This window comes from Gopherus evgoodei, chromosome 1 (genome assembly GCF_007399415.2).
Source record: "Gopherus evgoodei ecotype Sinaloan lineage chromosome 1, rGopEvg1_v1.p, whole genome shotgun sequence".
In the NCBI taxonomy this organism is placed as follows: domain Eukaryota; kingdom Metazoa; phylum Chordata; order Testudines; family Testudinidae; genus Gopherus; species Gopherus evgoodei.
The window spans coordinates 258762934-258775884 of record NC_044322.1 but is presented as its reverse complement, the minus strand read 5'-3'; the positions used below and the strand labels follow the sequence as shown (position 1 = coordinate 258775884).

Here is a 12951-nt window from a genome sequence, read left to right as displayed (position 1 = left end):
TGTAGCCATACCCTCACTGACTCTTGTCCTTCCCTCTGTGGCAAGAGAGAACTGTCTTCTCAATCTTCTTTTATGGCAGCCTTTCAAGTTATTTCAAGATTCTCATGTCTCCTCTTTTCCAAACTAAACATACTCAGTTCTTTCAGCCTTTGCTCATTTCCCTTTGATCTTTGTTGCTTGCCTCTTGGTTCTTTCCAGTTTCTCTACATCCTTTCTATACAGTGGTGACCAAAATTGGACACACTACTCCAGCTGTGGCCTAACAGTGCAAAGTCAAATAGTATTGTCACCTCCTGTGATTTGCATGCTATGTCTTTGTTAATTCAACCAACTTAAAATTACATTTGCGTGGGTTTTTTGTTTTTTGTTTTGTTTTTGTTTTTGCAACAGCATCACATTGCTGATTCATGTTGAGGTTGCAATCCACTAAAACTCCCAGATCCTTCTTGGCAGTGCTGCTGCCGTGAAGCAGGTTATCCCCCCCATTCTGTATTAGTGCATTTGATTTTATTTCCCTAAGTGTAACACCTTACATTTGTCTTTGTTGAATTTACTTTTGTCTGTAACGCAGTCCTCCAATTTATCAAAATCCCTTTAGAATGTTAGTTCTATCCTCCAAAGTACTGGCAACCTCCCTCTCCTGCCCTGCTTTGTGTCATCTGAAAATCTGATTTGTATGCTCCCTATTCCCACATCTATGTCATTAATAAAGATGTTAAACACCACCAGACCCAGAAAAGATCCCTGTGGAACCCCATTTGAGGCCTTCCTCCAATCTGATGTCATTCCATGAATAATTACTTGTTTAACCAATTATGTATCCACTTAATGATAGTTCTGCCCACCCCATATTTCTCCAGCTTACTTATGAGAATGTAATGTGGGATAGAGCCTGTGTCAGAAACCTTGCTGAAGTCCAGGTATATTAGGTCCATCAAATTCCCTTTATCCACCAAACCAATTACTCTGTCAAAGGAAATCAAGTTGGTTTTAACATGATTTGTTCTTGGTAAATCCATGCAGGCTGCTAGTGATTACCTCTTCATCTTCCAGGTATTTGCAAAGTGAATGTTTATACGTTTACGCTTCCCCTGGTCTATAGTTCTTTGGCTCCTCCTTGTTCAAGATGGGCACTATGTTAACCCTTCTCCAGTCTTGCAGGGCCTCTGTCATCCAGGAGTTTGCAAATATTGCTAGTGACTCAGATTTCTTCAGCTAATTCCTTCAATACCCTCAGGTAAACAGCATCAGTCTCCACTAATTTGAATTAATACAAATTGGTCAGAAGATCTGATGTATTTACTTATCCCAATCTGCATCCCTTCCCTTTATTGTCTATGGTACCTTTGCTAGTCATCTGATACACCACACACACCCACCCCCATTGAGCAGTTCTGCCTTCCTATCATCTTCCATTACCAGTTTATCTTCCGCATTGGGTGGGAGACCCACACCCTCTTTGATCTTTCTTGTCTGACATTTGAAAAACCCATTCTTGTTGTCTCTAACATTCCTTGCCAGCTGTAATTCATTCTTTGCCTTGGCTTTCCTGATTGTTGTTTCTACATACTTGTGCTATTCCCATGTATAATTCCTTCGTGACACACCCTTCCATTTCCTGTATGTATTTTTTTTTTCCCAGATGGCACTGGCCTCCTGTCGCTCTTCTTATCTTGGTAGAATAGCTTGACATTGAGTCTCTAGTATTACATCTTCTAGAAAGTGCCAGCTCCCGTCAACTTCTTTTCCTTCTATTCAGAGTTGGTTGAAATCTGCTTAAGTCTAGTATCCTTGTTTTGTCATTCTCATGTCCTCCTTTCCTTAGGATCTTGAATGTTTCTCTGATCATGATTGTTTCCTCCTAAGTCTGACTACTATCCTATTTGCAACTATTTCATTCTTGTTGGCCAAAATTGATTGCCCTTTGGTTGTTTCCTCAACTTTCTGAATCAGATGCTGAGTATTACAAGTGCCTGAAACAGTTTTAACAACTGCTTTTCAATTTTCTTTTAGTTTAACTGATTATCCATCAGCTTACTATATCATACAGTCAGTCTTCATGCTCTGAATGAAGTCAGGCAGGATGCTCAGGTAATCTCTCCCCCCTAAAGGCACTCTCTCACCAGGCCAAGAAGCCTCCTTGGCTTCAGTGCTTCTGTGGTCTGGCTTTGGAAAATTCAGCACCTCTCTTCACACTGTATGTTTCCTGCAGTGAGTCAGCCTGGCTGGGATACCTTGGGAAGCATTATGCCCCTAAAGGGCAATGCACCCTAACATCAGTCAGCCATGACTCTCTGCCAGTGTTGTAAAACAAAAGGGTTTACTAGTCCAATGGGGAGACAGCCTAGAACAGATCTTGTTTAGCACAGAAATCTGAAACGTTCAACACTGTTTATCTTGGGGGAATTCAGAACCCTGAGCTCTCCCTCTAGGTCCCAAACTAAGAGTGTCTAGTGAAAGCTGGTGAATCTATCAGTTAAGACATGCTGCCCTGCCTCCTTCCTTTGTCTCTCTTGTGAGTAAATACAGAGATGCACAAGTCCATACCTTGTGCTGTCCAGTACCTCTGGCTGATCCTTGTATGAGATGGGCCCCAGATATCAGTTCCCAGGACCCACAGCTGTCAGCTCTGGTCTGGGCCTAGGAAGCAGTTACACCTACCCCCTGGGGCCCTCTGCAATGATCACAAACCCTTGACTCATCACTTAAATACCCAAATAACATATAGGGGAAATTGGCATATGCACACACTGTTCCAATAAAATGTTAAGAACATTCCTACTTTTTTAAATTGTTACCAATTTACAATGTGATGGTGGATGCTAATTTAATGAGGCAGCGAGTCAAAAAGTTTGTTTATCTTTATAATACTTAGACCACAACTTGTCAGCCTCCTCCCTCAAGACTGACACAGCAAAGCACCTTAAAGTAACTGTTCGTAAATACTCGATCTTGTCAAGTCTAACGCTCCAGAAACCTTGTTTGGGGGGGGGGGGGGGAAGACAGGGCCAGTGATCTTCCCCGGTTATAAGCCCACCTGCCCTGCCATTAGCGCTCACGCCTGCTGCATAGGGTTGCCAGGACCAACCAAAACAGCCTGTCAAAAAGGGACGCTGGTGAGTGGGACGTTAAAAGCCCGGCGAGCCACCCCCGCACGGCGGGCACGCTGCTGGCAGGGCTCCGTGGGGCTCCCAGGAGCTGCCGGTGTCTCCCTCGGTCAGGGTGGGGGGGGGTCTCTGGGTGCTGGCGCTGCCGCTCTCGGGGGCGGGGAGCTGCAGGCGCAGCACGTGCAGCGCCCGGACGGACCCTGCTCCTGGGAGCCAGAGACGCAGCAGCCGCCGCGCGGAGCCTGTCCACGCCCCCGGCCCGTGACAGCCAGCGAGCGAGGGGGGAGGGGTGGCGAGAGCAGGGGCGGGGCCTCAGGGAAGGGGCGGGGCCGGGGCTCAGCCAGGGCGCTGCTCCCGCGCGGGGTGGGAGGGGCCGCCGGCAGCAGCTGAGGCGTCGGGAAACATAGGTGCCGCCTGGGCGTCAGCGCAGCGCCTAGCACCCGCCCCAGGGCGGGGGATGCTGCACGGAGCAGGGAGGAGCCGGACGCAGCCCCGGCCCGGGGAGGGAACCGCCTTCCCCTGGGCCCGAGCCCAGTCGCCGCCGGAACTGCGGACGCGGGGTCGGGTTTCCGGCCGGACCCAGGAGGGGAAGGGGCGGGGCTGGGCTGCTGCGTGCGCGCCTGTTTCCGGTCTCGAGGCCGGCTCCAGTCCCAGCCCTGCCGCGCGCCTAGAGCCGGATGCCGCCTGGAGGCGCCCCGGGAACAGAGTCCGGCTCCAGCGCGGGGTGAGCGCGTGAGGCCCAGGCCGGGCGCCCCGAATCCTGGGGTGCGGCGTCAGCCAACGGCCCCGCCCCTCGCAGGTCCCCCCCTCACTCCCCCTTAGGGGCCCTTTCCCTAGGGCCCGTTTGCCAGCACGGTCCCGGGGGGGGAGGGGGCGCGGTGCCGCGTTGGGCTCTGGCCGGGGGTGGGAGCAGCACAGGAAGGTCTCTCCCCTGGGAGCTTGCTCTGGCTGCGGCGCCATCAGGCTTTAGCACTTGTTTGCCCTGAATGCCAAGTGTGTGATGCGGTCGGGTCTGTATTACAGACTTACGTAGGCGTAACTGTGTTGTTCGGGGATGTGGAAATCCCCCTCCCCTCCCCCAGCGATACAGTTGTATTGATCTAACCCCCAGTGTAGGCAGCGCCATGTCAGCGGGAGGGCTTCTGTCCTCATGGCTAGCGACTCACTGAGGTTTATTTACTATGGTATAGTAGTATCTGCACTGGAGCGCTATAGCGGCGCAGTTGTGCTGATGCAGTTGTGGCACTGTAGCCTGTGTAGATCTGCCCTGTGTTTTGAATGAGACTGTTAAAAATTGACTGGTTAGTTAGATTTAGTTGGCCACTGTCAGAAGACAGGATACAGGGCTAGATGGACCTTTGGTCTGACCCAGTATGGCCATTCTTATGATCTGAAATGTGCTGTGGGTGGGGGGGAGAGAGAATGTTAAGTGGCAGTATCAACTAATGATTTAAATAGATTTGAGGCATTGTCTACATTACAGTTTACGTTGGCATAATTTATGTCGCTCAGTGGTCTGAATAAACCACTCTCCTGAGTGACATAAGTTACACCAATGTAAGTGTCAATGTGGACAGTACTGTCAGCAGGAGAATTTCTCCTGCCAGCTTAGCTACCACTGCTCACAGAGGTGGTTTTATTATGCCAATTGGAGAGTATTTTATTAAAGCATTATCACCAGATGTGCTGCAACGATGCAGCTGTGCCACTGCAGCACCATATGTGTAGACATGACCTAACTGGTAAGAGAAATTTAATGCTCATCCTCTTTTGTTTTTTTCCCCACTCTCCCATGTTCTCAAATACACAGTCTTATCACAGAAAAAGAAAACAGCAGAAATGTTGCGCAGGCCGATAATACAGGTAACAAGTTACTGTTTTTTTGTTAAAAAATGTAGATTGTGCACAGTCTAATGATGTATAGTCTAGTGCAGGGGTCTCAAACACGCGGCCTTCCAAGCGGCCTGCGCCTGCCATCCCCTTCCCCTACCCCCAGCCTACCTCCAGGCTAGGGGTGGGCAAACTACACCCGCGAGATTGCCCCCTCAAGACCCGCACCACTCTGTGAAGTGGCTAGCAAGTGGGGAGAAGCAGAAGGCTTGGTGTGTTGCCCTAGCTTCTAGGCACCGTCCTCCCACAGCTTCCATTGGCCGGGAATGGGGAACTATGGCCAATGGGAGCTTCAGGGGAGGTACCTGGAGGCACAGCAAGCAGCGGTGGAGCCCTGTGTCCCCCTCCCCCAGGGGCCACAGGGACATAGTTCCAGCTACTTCCCGGAGCAGAGCGAGGCTGGGGCTGGAGCCTGCCCTGGCCCCAGTGTGCACTGCTGCCACCCCGGAGCCCAAACCCTCCTGCACCCCAGCTCCATACCCTGAGCCCCCTGCCTGTTCCTCAACCCTATGCCCTGAGCCCCCTGCTGCACCCCACACCCCAACCTTGTGCCATGAGCCCCCTGCTGCATCCCACACGCCTTCTGCACCCCAGTCCCTGCCTTGAGCCCCTTGCCTGCACCCCAACTCTCTACAGCACCCCAACTCCCTGCCCTGAGCCCCCTGCCACATCCCATACCCCTCCTGCACCCTGAGCCCCCTGCCTGCACCCCAACCCCCTGCTGCACCTCAGTTCCCTGCCCTGAGCCCCCACCACACCCCTCATGCACCCTCTGGGGGCAGGGAGGGCCAGAGTTGGGGTGGGGACTTCAGGGAAGGGGTTGGAATGGAGGCAGGGCCAGGGGCAGCGAGGGGTGTGTGTGTCAGTGATGCGGCCCTCGGGCCAATGAACTAGCCTTCATGTGGCCCTCGTGGTCATTTGAGGTTGAGATCCCTGGTCTAGTGCATGAGCCACTCAAATAGTAACATAATTAACTATATGCAGTATTGTTCTTACCTTACCATTAAAAATAGTTGCATGCAAAATCCTTCATCTTAATACACTGTTAAATACTCAGTCCTGCAAAGTTGTAAAAGTGCCTAACTCTCTACTTGTGAGTATTCCTATGTCCTTCCATTTTTGAACTTAAAGCGCTTTGTATTAAAGTAATCAGGACTTCAACTACTCTCCCTGTCCTAGGCTAGCTGAATCTTGCTCTGGGTGTCTGTCACATTATTTAGGGGGCTCCAAAACAAAATAGTTCCTGTCACCACTATTGAATGAATGAGACTGTTTTCCCTGCTGCAATCATCAAAAATTGGCTAATTGAATACTCTCTGTAGACCCATCAAATGATACCATTCATTAGGGTTCCTTAGGATTCCTCAGTAACTGACCGCTGGCTCTTACTGTTCTCCTTTAGCAAGATTTTCCACAACTAAAAGTCCTTCTTTACAGAGATATGACCTGAAATGGTACTTGATCCCATTACACCCACTGTTGCAAACTTATGCAGTGATATCTATTTAATGCTACAATACATTCTGTATTAGATCATATATCAGAGGGGTAGCAGTGTTAGTCTGGATCTGTAAAAAGCAACAGAAGGGGCTTATAGAAGGGGCCACAGGACTCTTTATTGTATCATAGTTGCTCCAAAAATTTTCTCTTGTCCCAGGACTGGAACTGCCATGAGAGTCAGTAGCCTTCTTTCTGTTCCAACCCCACTAGGTAATTGAACTACAACCCAGAAGATAGCAAGGCTCTCCAACAAAATATTTGCAAAAATGTATCTGTCATAGATATTAATTTTGACTCCACAATTCTAATTCTCTTCAACACCATCCTTAATTGTAAGTTGTATCATATTTCTAGTTTAAATTAATAATTCATATCCATCAAACCATACTCTGTGATAAAAAACTTGTGCAACTATCATGTGAGTAGAAAAATCACGGGATCATTACAGTACAGTATGGAATACTTAAAACATCATATTAAATTCAGTACAGTATGGAATACTTAGAACATCATATTAAAGATCGTCCTACGTAAACCACCCCCATGCTATGCAACCGTACATACTGCAAAGTTGAATCCATTATCAGGAAAAATAAAAATTTCCCTTTTTGTCTGTCTGGCCTCATGTTATTTCTTCCACCCATCAGGTGTACTGTTCCTCATTTCTTTCATAAACACTGCAGACCCTACAGGGTAAGGCTAAACTGTGAGCTTTCAGCTTGTGGGAATATAAGCATGTATTCCAAGATTTTGTTTTCTGGCCTTAATTTAACAGTCATTATAAGCCAAATGAAAAAATGGTTCTGTAAATCTGACTGGCATACACAGGGCATTAATTCTAGATGTCTTATACATAAAAAGCAAATTGCCTCTGTAGGTGGCCAAATCAATATGCCAAAGCATTTTTCTATTGCATTTTGCATTATTCTCTATTTTAACATCTTTTTCACTAGAAGGATTGTCAGCCTGTCCTCTCTGCTCCTTCTGCCTCTCCCCTTGTAGGAAATTTACCATACCTACAGTCCTTGTTTATGGATCTTGTACAGATAGGCTCCCTGGCTTTCTGTAGCTATTGCCGCTTTCTTCCTCCTCTGCCATGGCACTTGCAAGCATTGAGTCTTTCCTTCCCATTTCTCCCCTTACGTTTACGTACAGTGAGTCTCAAATTTTTGTGGCACGTGATTGTTTTTAGCTTTTGAAGGGTGAATTGGGGTCACTGTACCACTTATGTCAATAAAATCGTATGTAGAGCTGCTGTTATGCATGTCTTGTCTGTATCCAAAGTTCAGCAGAAAAATTACAAAAAAATCAATACCAAGTGTCTGTAAATGTATTTTCTACTACACATCATATAGAAACAGCGATAGTTGGGCAGGAAATTTCCCAGGGTTTACTGGCTGAAGGTATGGTTTCAGGACGTTAATTTTTCCCATCTAGCCCTTAAGATCCAAATTCGGCAATGCACTAAACACATGCTTGACATTTAAGTGCCCATGTAATCCTGTTACCTTCATTTTGCTGGTCTGGCCCTTAATTCAGAAAATGCCCTGAAACTCAACTATTATTCTTTATTTGTTAACTAAATCTCTTCAAATTATCTGAGTCCTGGTGTTCAGGATTGACTGGCGTGGAGCCTTAAACATCTATCTGTCCTCCTAGGTACTTCGTCAGTTTATAAGGCATGAGTCTGATTCAGCCACCTCCTTGATACTTGAAAGATGTAAGTAGATGTTATTTGTTTGAGAATCTTAGTACTAGTGAAATGTGCCTGATGGGTCTGCCCAGAGATATATTATGTCCTCTGCTCACAGAAGAGTCTCCTGTACAAGTATAAGTGCTCAGAAACCATGGTGACGAGTATATTATGAAAGCCTGGATAGGTATCTGCTTCCCCAGAGTGACCAGCAAATGCTCCTCAGCAAAGAGTGAGAGTAAATTCCGTCTCCAGGCCCATTCGGTCCTCTTTCTCTCTGCTAAGACTGCTAACAGTCAAACGTGCGGTGTCTTTAAAAAATGTATTATCTTTCTATTACTGTTGTGGAAGAACAGGAAAATATTCCTTTCTTCAAGAATCATCAGCTTTTACTTTTAACTTGTGTAATATCTTATTTCATTCCCACTTTTTGTTCATGCTGCAGTTGACCTCTTAAGGGAAACTTAATATTTTATCTTATCTAATCTTTATCTGATCTTATGTCTGCAGTGACGTCTTCAGAAATGTTTCTCCTTATGTGATCCAACCAGTGAAAATAGAAGGCAGGCAGTTGCTATTGAATAATAATTTATTATTTTACAGTGCCCAAAAGTGTGCTAGGCACTTCATGGCGCAACTATTAATGCCCTTTAAAGCTTACATTCTAATTTTCTATATGTAATGAATTGAGTGGGGATAACAAACCAGTAAAGGAAATGGGCCACAGAAGGACCAGGGTTCCAGTGATAAATTGAGTAGCTGTGCGATTTTAGATATGTGCGTATCTTGGAGGTACAAAAAGTCTCTTCAGGATTGTCTTCCAAACCACCAAAGCTAGAAGAGAATGCTTTCTACTGCTGGAATTCTAAGTGCTAATTTATAGCCATGGCAGGCCATGAAATATTGGACATAAAACTTATCATTCTTATTACTATGCCATTCTGACTGCTATCTTGTTTTACCCACTCCCTTTTGATTCAGACATGATTTTAGTAGTGATAAATTGGCAGAACTAGAAACCATCGTACCATCTGAAAGCTTGAAATTCTTTTCAAATGATATAAAGCATTTGTTACTAACGCTAGGAATCAGTGAGACATTGGCTGTTTAAAACCCTGTTGGAATTAAAGTGCAAAAAAAGAAAAGGTGGTAATCATCGAAACATAACTTTAAGGTACTTTAGTTTCAACTAAGGCTTGTTGTAATGATAGGACGGTGGGGGGAGAATTATTGCAGCTTTGTTGTGGTAAAAATACAAATGTCAAGATTTTGTTTTTAAAAATTATATTTAAAAAAATATTGGGACAAGGAATAGGAGAAAATGAACAGTGTGAGCAGATCCTTCACCCCTGTAATGAGGACTCCTCAGTGATGTTGGTCAGCACTAGTGCAGGCATCATTAGAAGTCGGAGAATCTGGATTCCTTGGGTTTTGTCATAAGTTGCAAATCGGGATAGTAGTTTATCAAGGTTAGAAAAGCTGAAACTGATCCATGCAAAAGTTCTTGGGACCAGTCCAAGCAGCCATCCTGAACTTTAACTCTTTCAAGGATATCTCCTTTTGCTTCTGGTGCACCTCAGTCTGATGTTTTCTGTCCCACACATTTCAGCCCTGAATCGTATCCAGTTACTCGGTCGAGTAGGACAGGACCCTGTTATGAGGCAAGTGGAGGGAAAAAATCCAGTTACAATTTTTTCTCTTGCAACCAATGAGATGTGGCGATCGGGGGAAAGTGAGGTGTTCCAGGCAGGTGAGTTTGTGTAGTTATTGGAGTGGAATAATGTGTTTTTCACCTGTTGTAAGGCTGCTTTATCATTAAATAATACCAATCCAGATCCTTTGTTGATGTAAATCCATATAGCTTCATTTATGCCAATTTATACTAGCTGAGGAGCTTACTCATCATGTATATCCAGGAAGCACTTCAGTATTTCTCAGAGGCATTTGTTGAATAGTGATTTGTGGCAGACTTTTTTCTAAGAAGGACGGAGGAAGCCTCCAGCTATTGCTCATTCATCATTTCACATAGACTTTGTGGGGTGGAGTAGGTTCCATTCTCCCATTACCTCCCACTGGAGATGAAGTAATGACTACATCTTTGTTTAGAAGCCACTTTCAGTTTGTAGCTGCATACTTTTTCCTAGCCTGTTTACAGTGTGCAGGCTGCAGGGAGAAATAATTGCGTGTAATATGAGCCATGGTTTCTAAGCGAAGGTACACAGTATATGCTCTCTCATTATGCTTGTATCATGTTGCGTGGTGTTTCTGGCTGAAAGGAGGAAGAGTGGAAGTTTCAATAACAGTACATTTCCATTTCTCCGATCAATCACTTGACTTCTTAGCTGAGGAGCACTTAAGTGTTGAAACAAGTCCTCCGCAGTTTGTTATGTTAGAGAGAGGATATGGCATCCTTCAGCACATTTGTCATTTATTATTCTTCCTTTCATGTAACATAGGTGATATCACCCAGAAGACAACGTGGCACAGGATTTCTGTGTTTAGGCCAGGCCTGAGAGATGTGGCATATCAGTATGTGAAGAAGGGGTAAGTGGCATAAAAAGAGTGCTTGGGGATTGAATGCCTTAACAATCAGTTAATTTAATGTGTATCAGGCACAATGGGGGTGGTTCAGTGGAGATGTTAAAATAGAAGCATGTCGTGCTTAAAGCATTTAATGCTCAAAGACTACAGACAAATGAAGCAAGATCTCTGAACTCTAAACCGACTATTTATAGAATAAAAATAATGATGTAATCCTCCTGCCTGTGAACTGAATTCTTATGTCCATGTTAGTGCTCGAATCTATGTGGAAGGGAAGATAGACTATGGTGAATATACAGATAAAAACAATGTGAGGCGGCAGGCCACAACAATCATAGCAGGTAATGAACTTTATTAGTCAAACCATCTTGTTTTGCCATTTCCAGAAGTGAAGGGGAACAGTGAAATAGTGTGGTTTATCCTCCTTCCCCTTCTTGTTCCCAAACTTATTAATTTGGAATTTTGAGAGACTGTATCGATGGTTGTATTTGTAGTTCCTGGTCTGTGCCAGTAGGTGTCATCTGACACGGTTTATGAAAAGAATTAGGCAGGAAAGAGGTAGCATTTGTGAATTGCTGAAAAGTTGCTGACACAAAGCAGTGAATTGTAGCAAGTGGGCGTTTGTGCATTTCCTCTGCGCTGCACATTGGAGAGAAAATAGGGTATGTGCACTGCTCTACAAGGTGGGCCTTGTTGAAAAGTTCACTCTCAACTTCAGCAGGGAACATTTTTCTGTCTAAGCCTGTGATTTCAGGCTTTCCGCTAAACGTTAAAGTCTTCTCCATGTGAAAGGAGTGTCACGTGGATATAGCTAGATGGGGAATTTGGAAAGTAGGAGTGAGGTGGCCAAGAATAGCAGAAGAGGGAGGGAGCAGACTGGTTCCTTGAGCTAGGAACAAGCATGAAGAAAGGTGGAAAGTTCAGAAACTTGTCCTCTTTGCTCCTGTAAACAGCAACGATTTTTTGTTTTGAGTTATGTGACTTATGGGAGAGATCAGTATGCTGAAACTTTAGGGGGGGTTGTTTTTAGCAGTGGACCCCAAAAAGCTGAGTTATGGAGGAAACATTCGTGTTTCAAAACTGTATATAGAAAGTTGGCCGAGAAGTGAACAATACATGCACTTTTAATTTTTACTTTTAGTTGTTCCCGAAGTGCAGTGTTCTTGCGGTCATAAGCCCACTTGGTCAGATGGCCCAGCACGTACTACACTGTGATATTGACCCTTGTTATTGGCACACTTTCAGAGAGCCTGCCTGTAGGTATATGGCAAGTCTCTTCTTTCAATGGTTTCTAAAGTTTTCTTTCTAATAGCTCTTTAAAGTAGGGTTGTTGAGAATTTAGGAGACCACTGGAAGTTAAATGTGGACTTCCCTTAGTCCTGCTCTATGCTGATTATGGGGGGATGATATCAGCTCATTGCATTTTGAGATGTCCAGCGTAAGCAAGACGTTCACAGTAATAATAGATTTATGAGTGACAAATTCAAATCTTTTTTGAAAATTGCCTATAATGATATATTTGGCCATTAACCCTGTTAGACATTTGTGGACACATGCTTGAAAATACCTATGTTAACCTTGAAAAAGTTTCTTGACGTGGGGAAAAACAGAGAAGCATCTCTATACATCAGAGTTAGTTTTCATGGGATATTTGTTCTGGATACTGAAACAGTACAAGCCCCTGCATTTTGTTTTTAACTTCCCTACAAAGTAGCACGTGTGTGTGCGCATATAGATATGTACAGCAAGACAAAACACTATCTTATCCTGAAAATTAACTGCTCTGTTATATTTCCTTTCAGATAACATTATTTTTCTGAGCGACCATGTCAAAGAGAAGGTGTGAGATGTTTAGTGCTTGGACCTATGCTATTCTTTTCATTTTATAGTATTTCCTAATTCTGAAATCATGCATATTGCTGTATTTTCTGTAAACAAATTAAAACACCCTTATGTGAATAAAGAACTGTGTTTTTTGGTCTTTCTCTTCAGGCTTTGGCCTCTGAATATGTTTCTTTTGATACTTCTCTGTTATATCCTAAGGGGCAGCCCTTGGGGCTGTATCAGTTTGAATCAATAAATTTATGATTAGACGTTGCATTTCTGAATTTCTTGGGCATTTTTAGCCTGTATTTATTACACGCTCCCATAATCCCTGGTTATAATTTTAATTCCAATCCCTGGAAAATTTACTTAAATCTGTGCCGTACTTGTTTTCAT

At 44.6% G+C, this 12951-nt stretch overlaps 1 protein-coding gene across 2 annotated transcripts; it reads left to right on the top strand.

Annotated features, from left to right (window-relative positions):
- The first annotated feature begins 3589 nt into the window (after nt 1-3589).
- SSBP1 (single stranded DNA binding protein 1) lies at nt 3590-12723 on the top strand. Of its 2 annotated transcripts, none has more exons than XM_030543905.1 (7): nt 3590-3906; nt 4918-4970; nt 8157-8217; nt 9800-9940; nt 10647-10734; nt 10984-11072; nt 12534-12723. In XM_030543905.1, the coding sequence occupies exons 2-7, from the start codon at nt 4947-4949 to the stop codon at nt 12575-12577; spliced, it is 447 nt and encodes a 148-aa protein (XP_030399765.1). In that variant the 5' UTR covers nt 3590-3906; nt 4918-4946; the 3' UTR covers nt 12578-12723. The 2 variants fall into 2 exon arrangements, with proteins under 2 accessions (XP_030399765.1, XP_030399775.1); XM_030543915.1 differs by having other exon boundaries at nt 3592-3831.
- The last annotated feature ends 228 nt before the right edge of the window (nt 12724-12951 follow it).

Bases quoted from the DNA above. Each gene is read 5' to 3' on its own strand.
- SSBP1 (XM_030543905.1), top strand. From the start codon at position 4,947: ATGTTGCGCAGGCCGATAATACAG. The intron at 4,971-8,156 runs GTAACAAGTTAC...CTGTCCTCCTAG, and splicing joins TGCGCAGGCCGATAATACAG to GTACTTCGTCAGTTTATAAG. The intron at 8,218-9,799 runs GTAAGTAGATGT...CACACATTTCAG, and splicing joins CTCCTTGATACTTGAAAGAT to CCCTGAATCGTATCCAGTTA.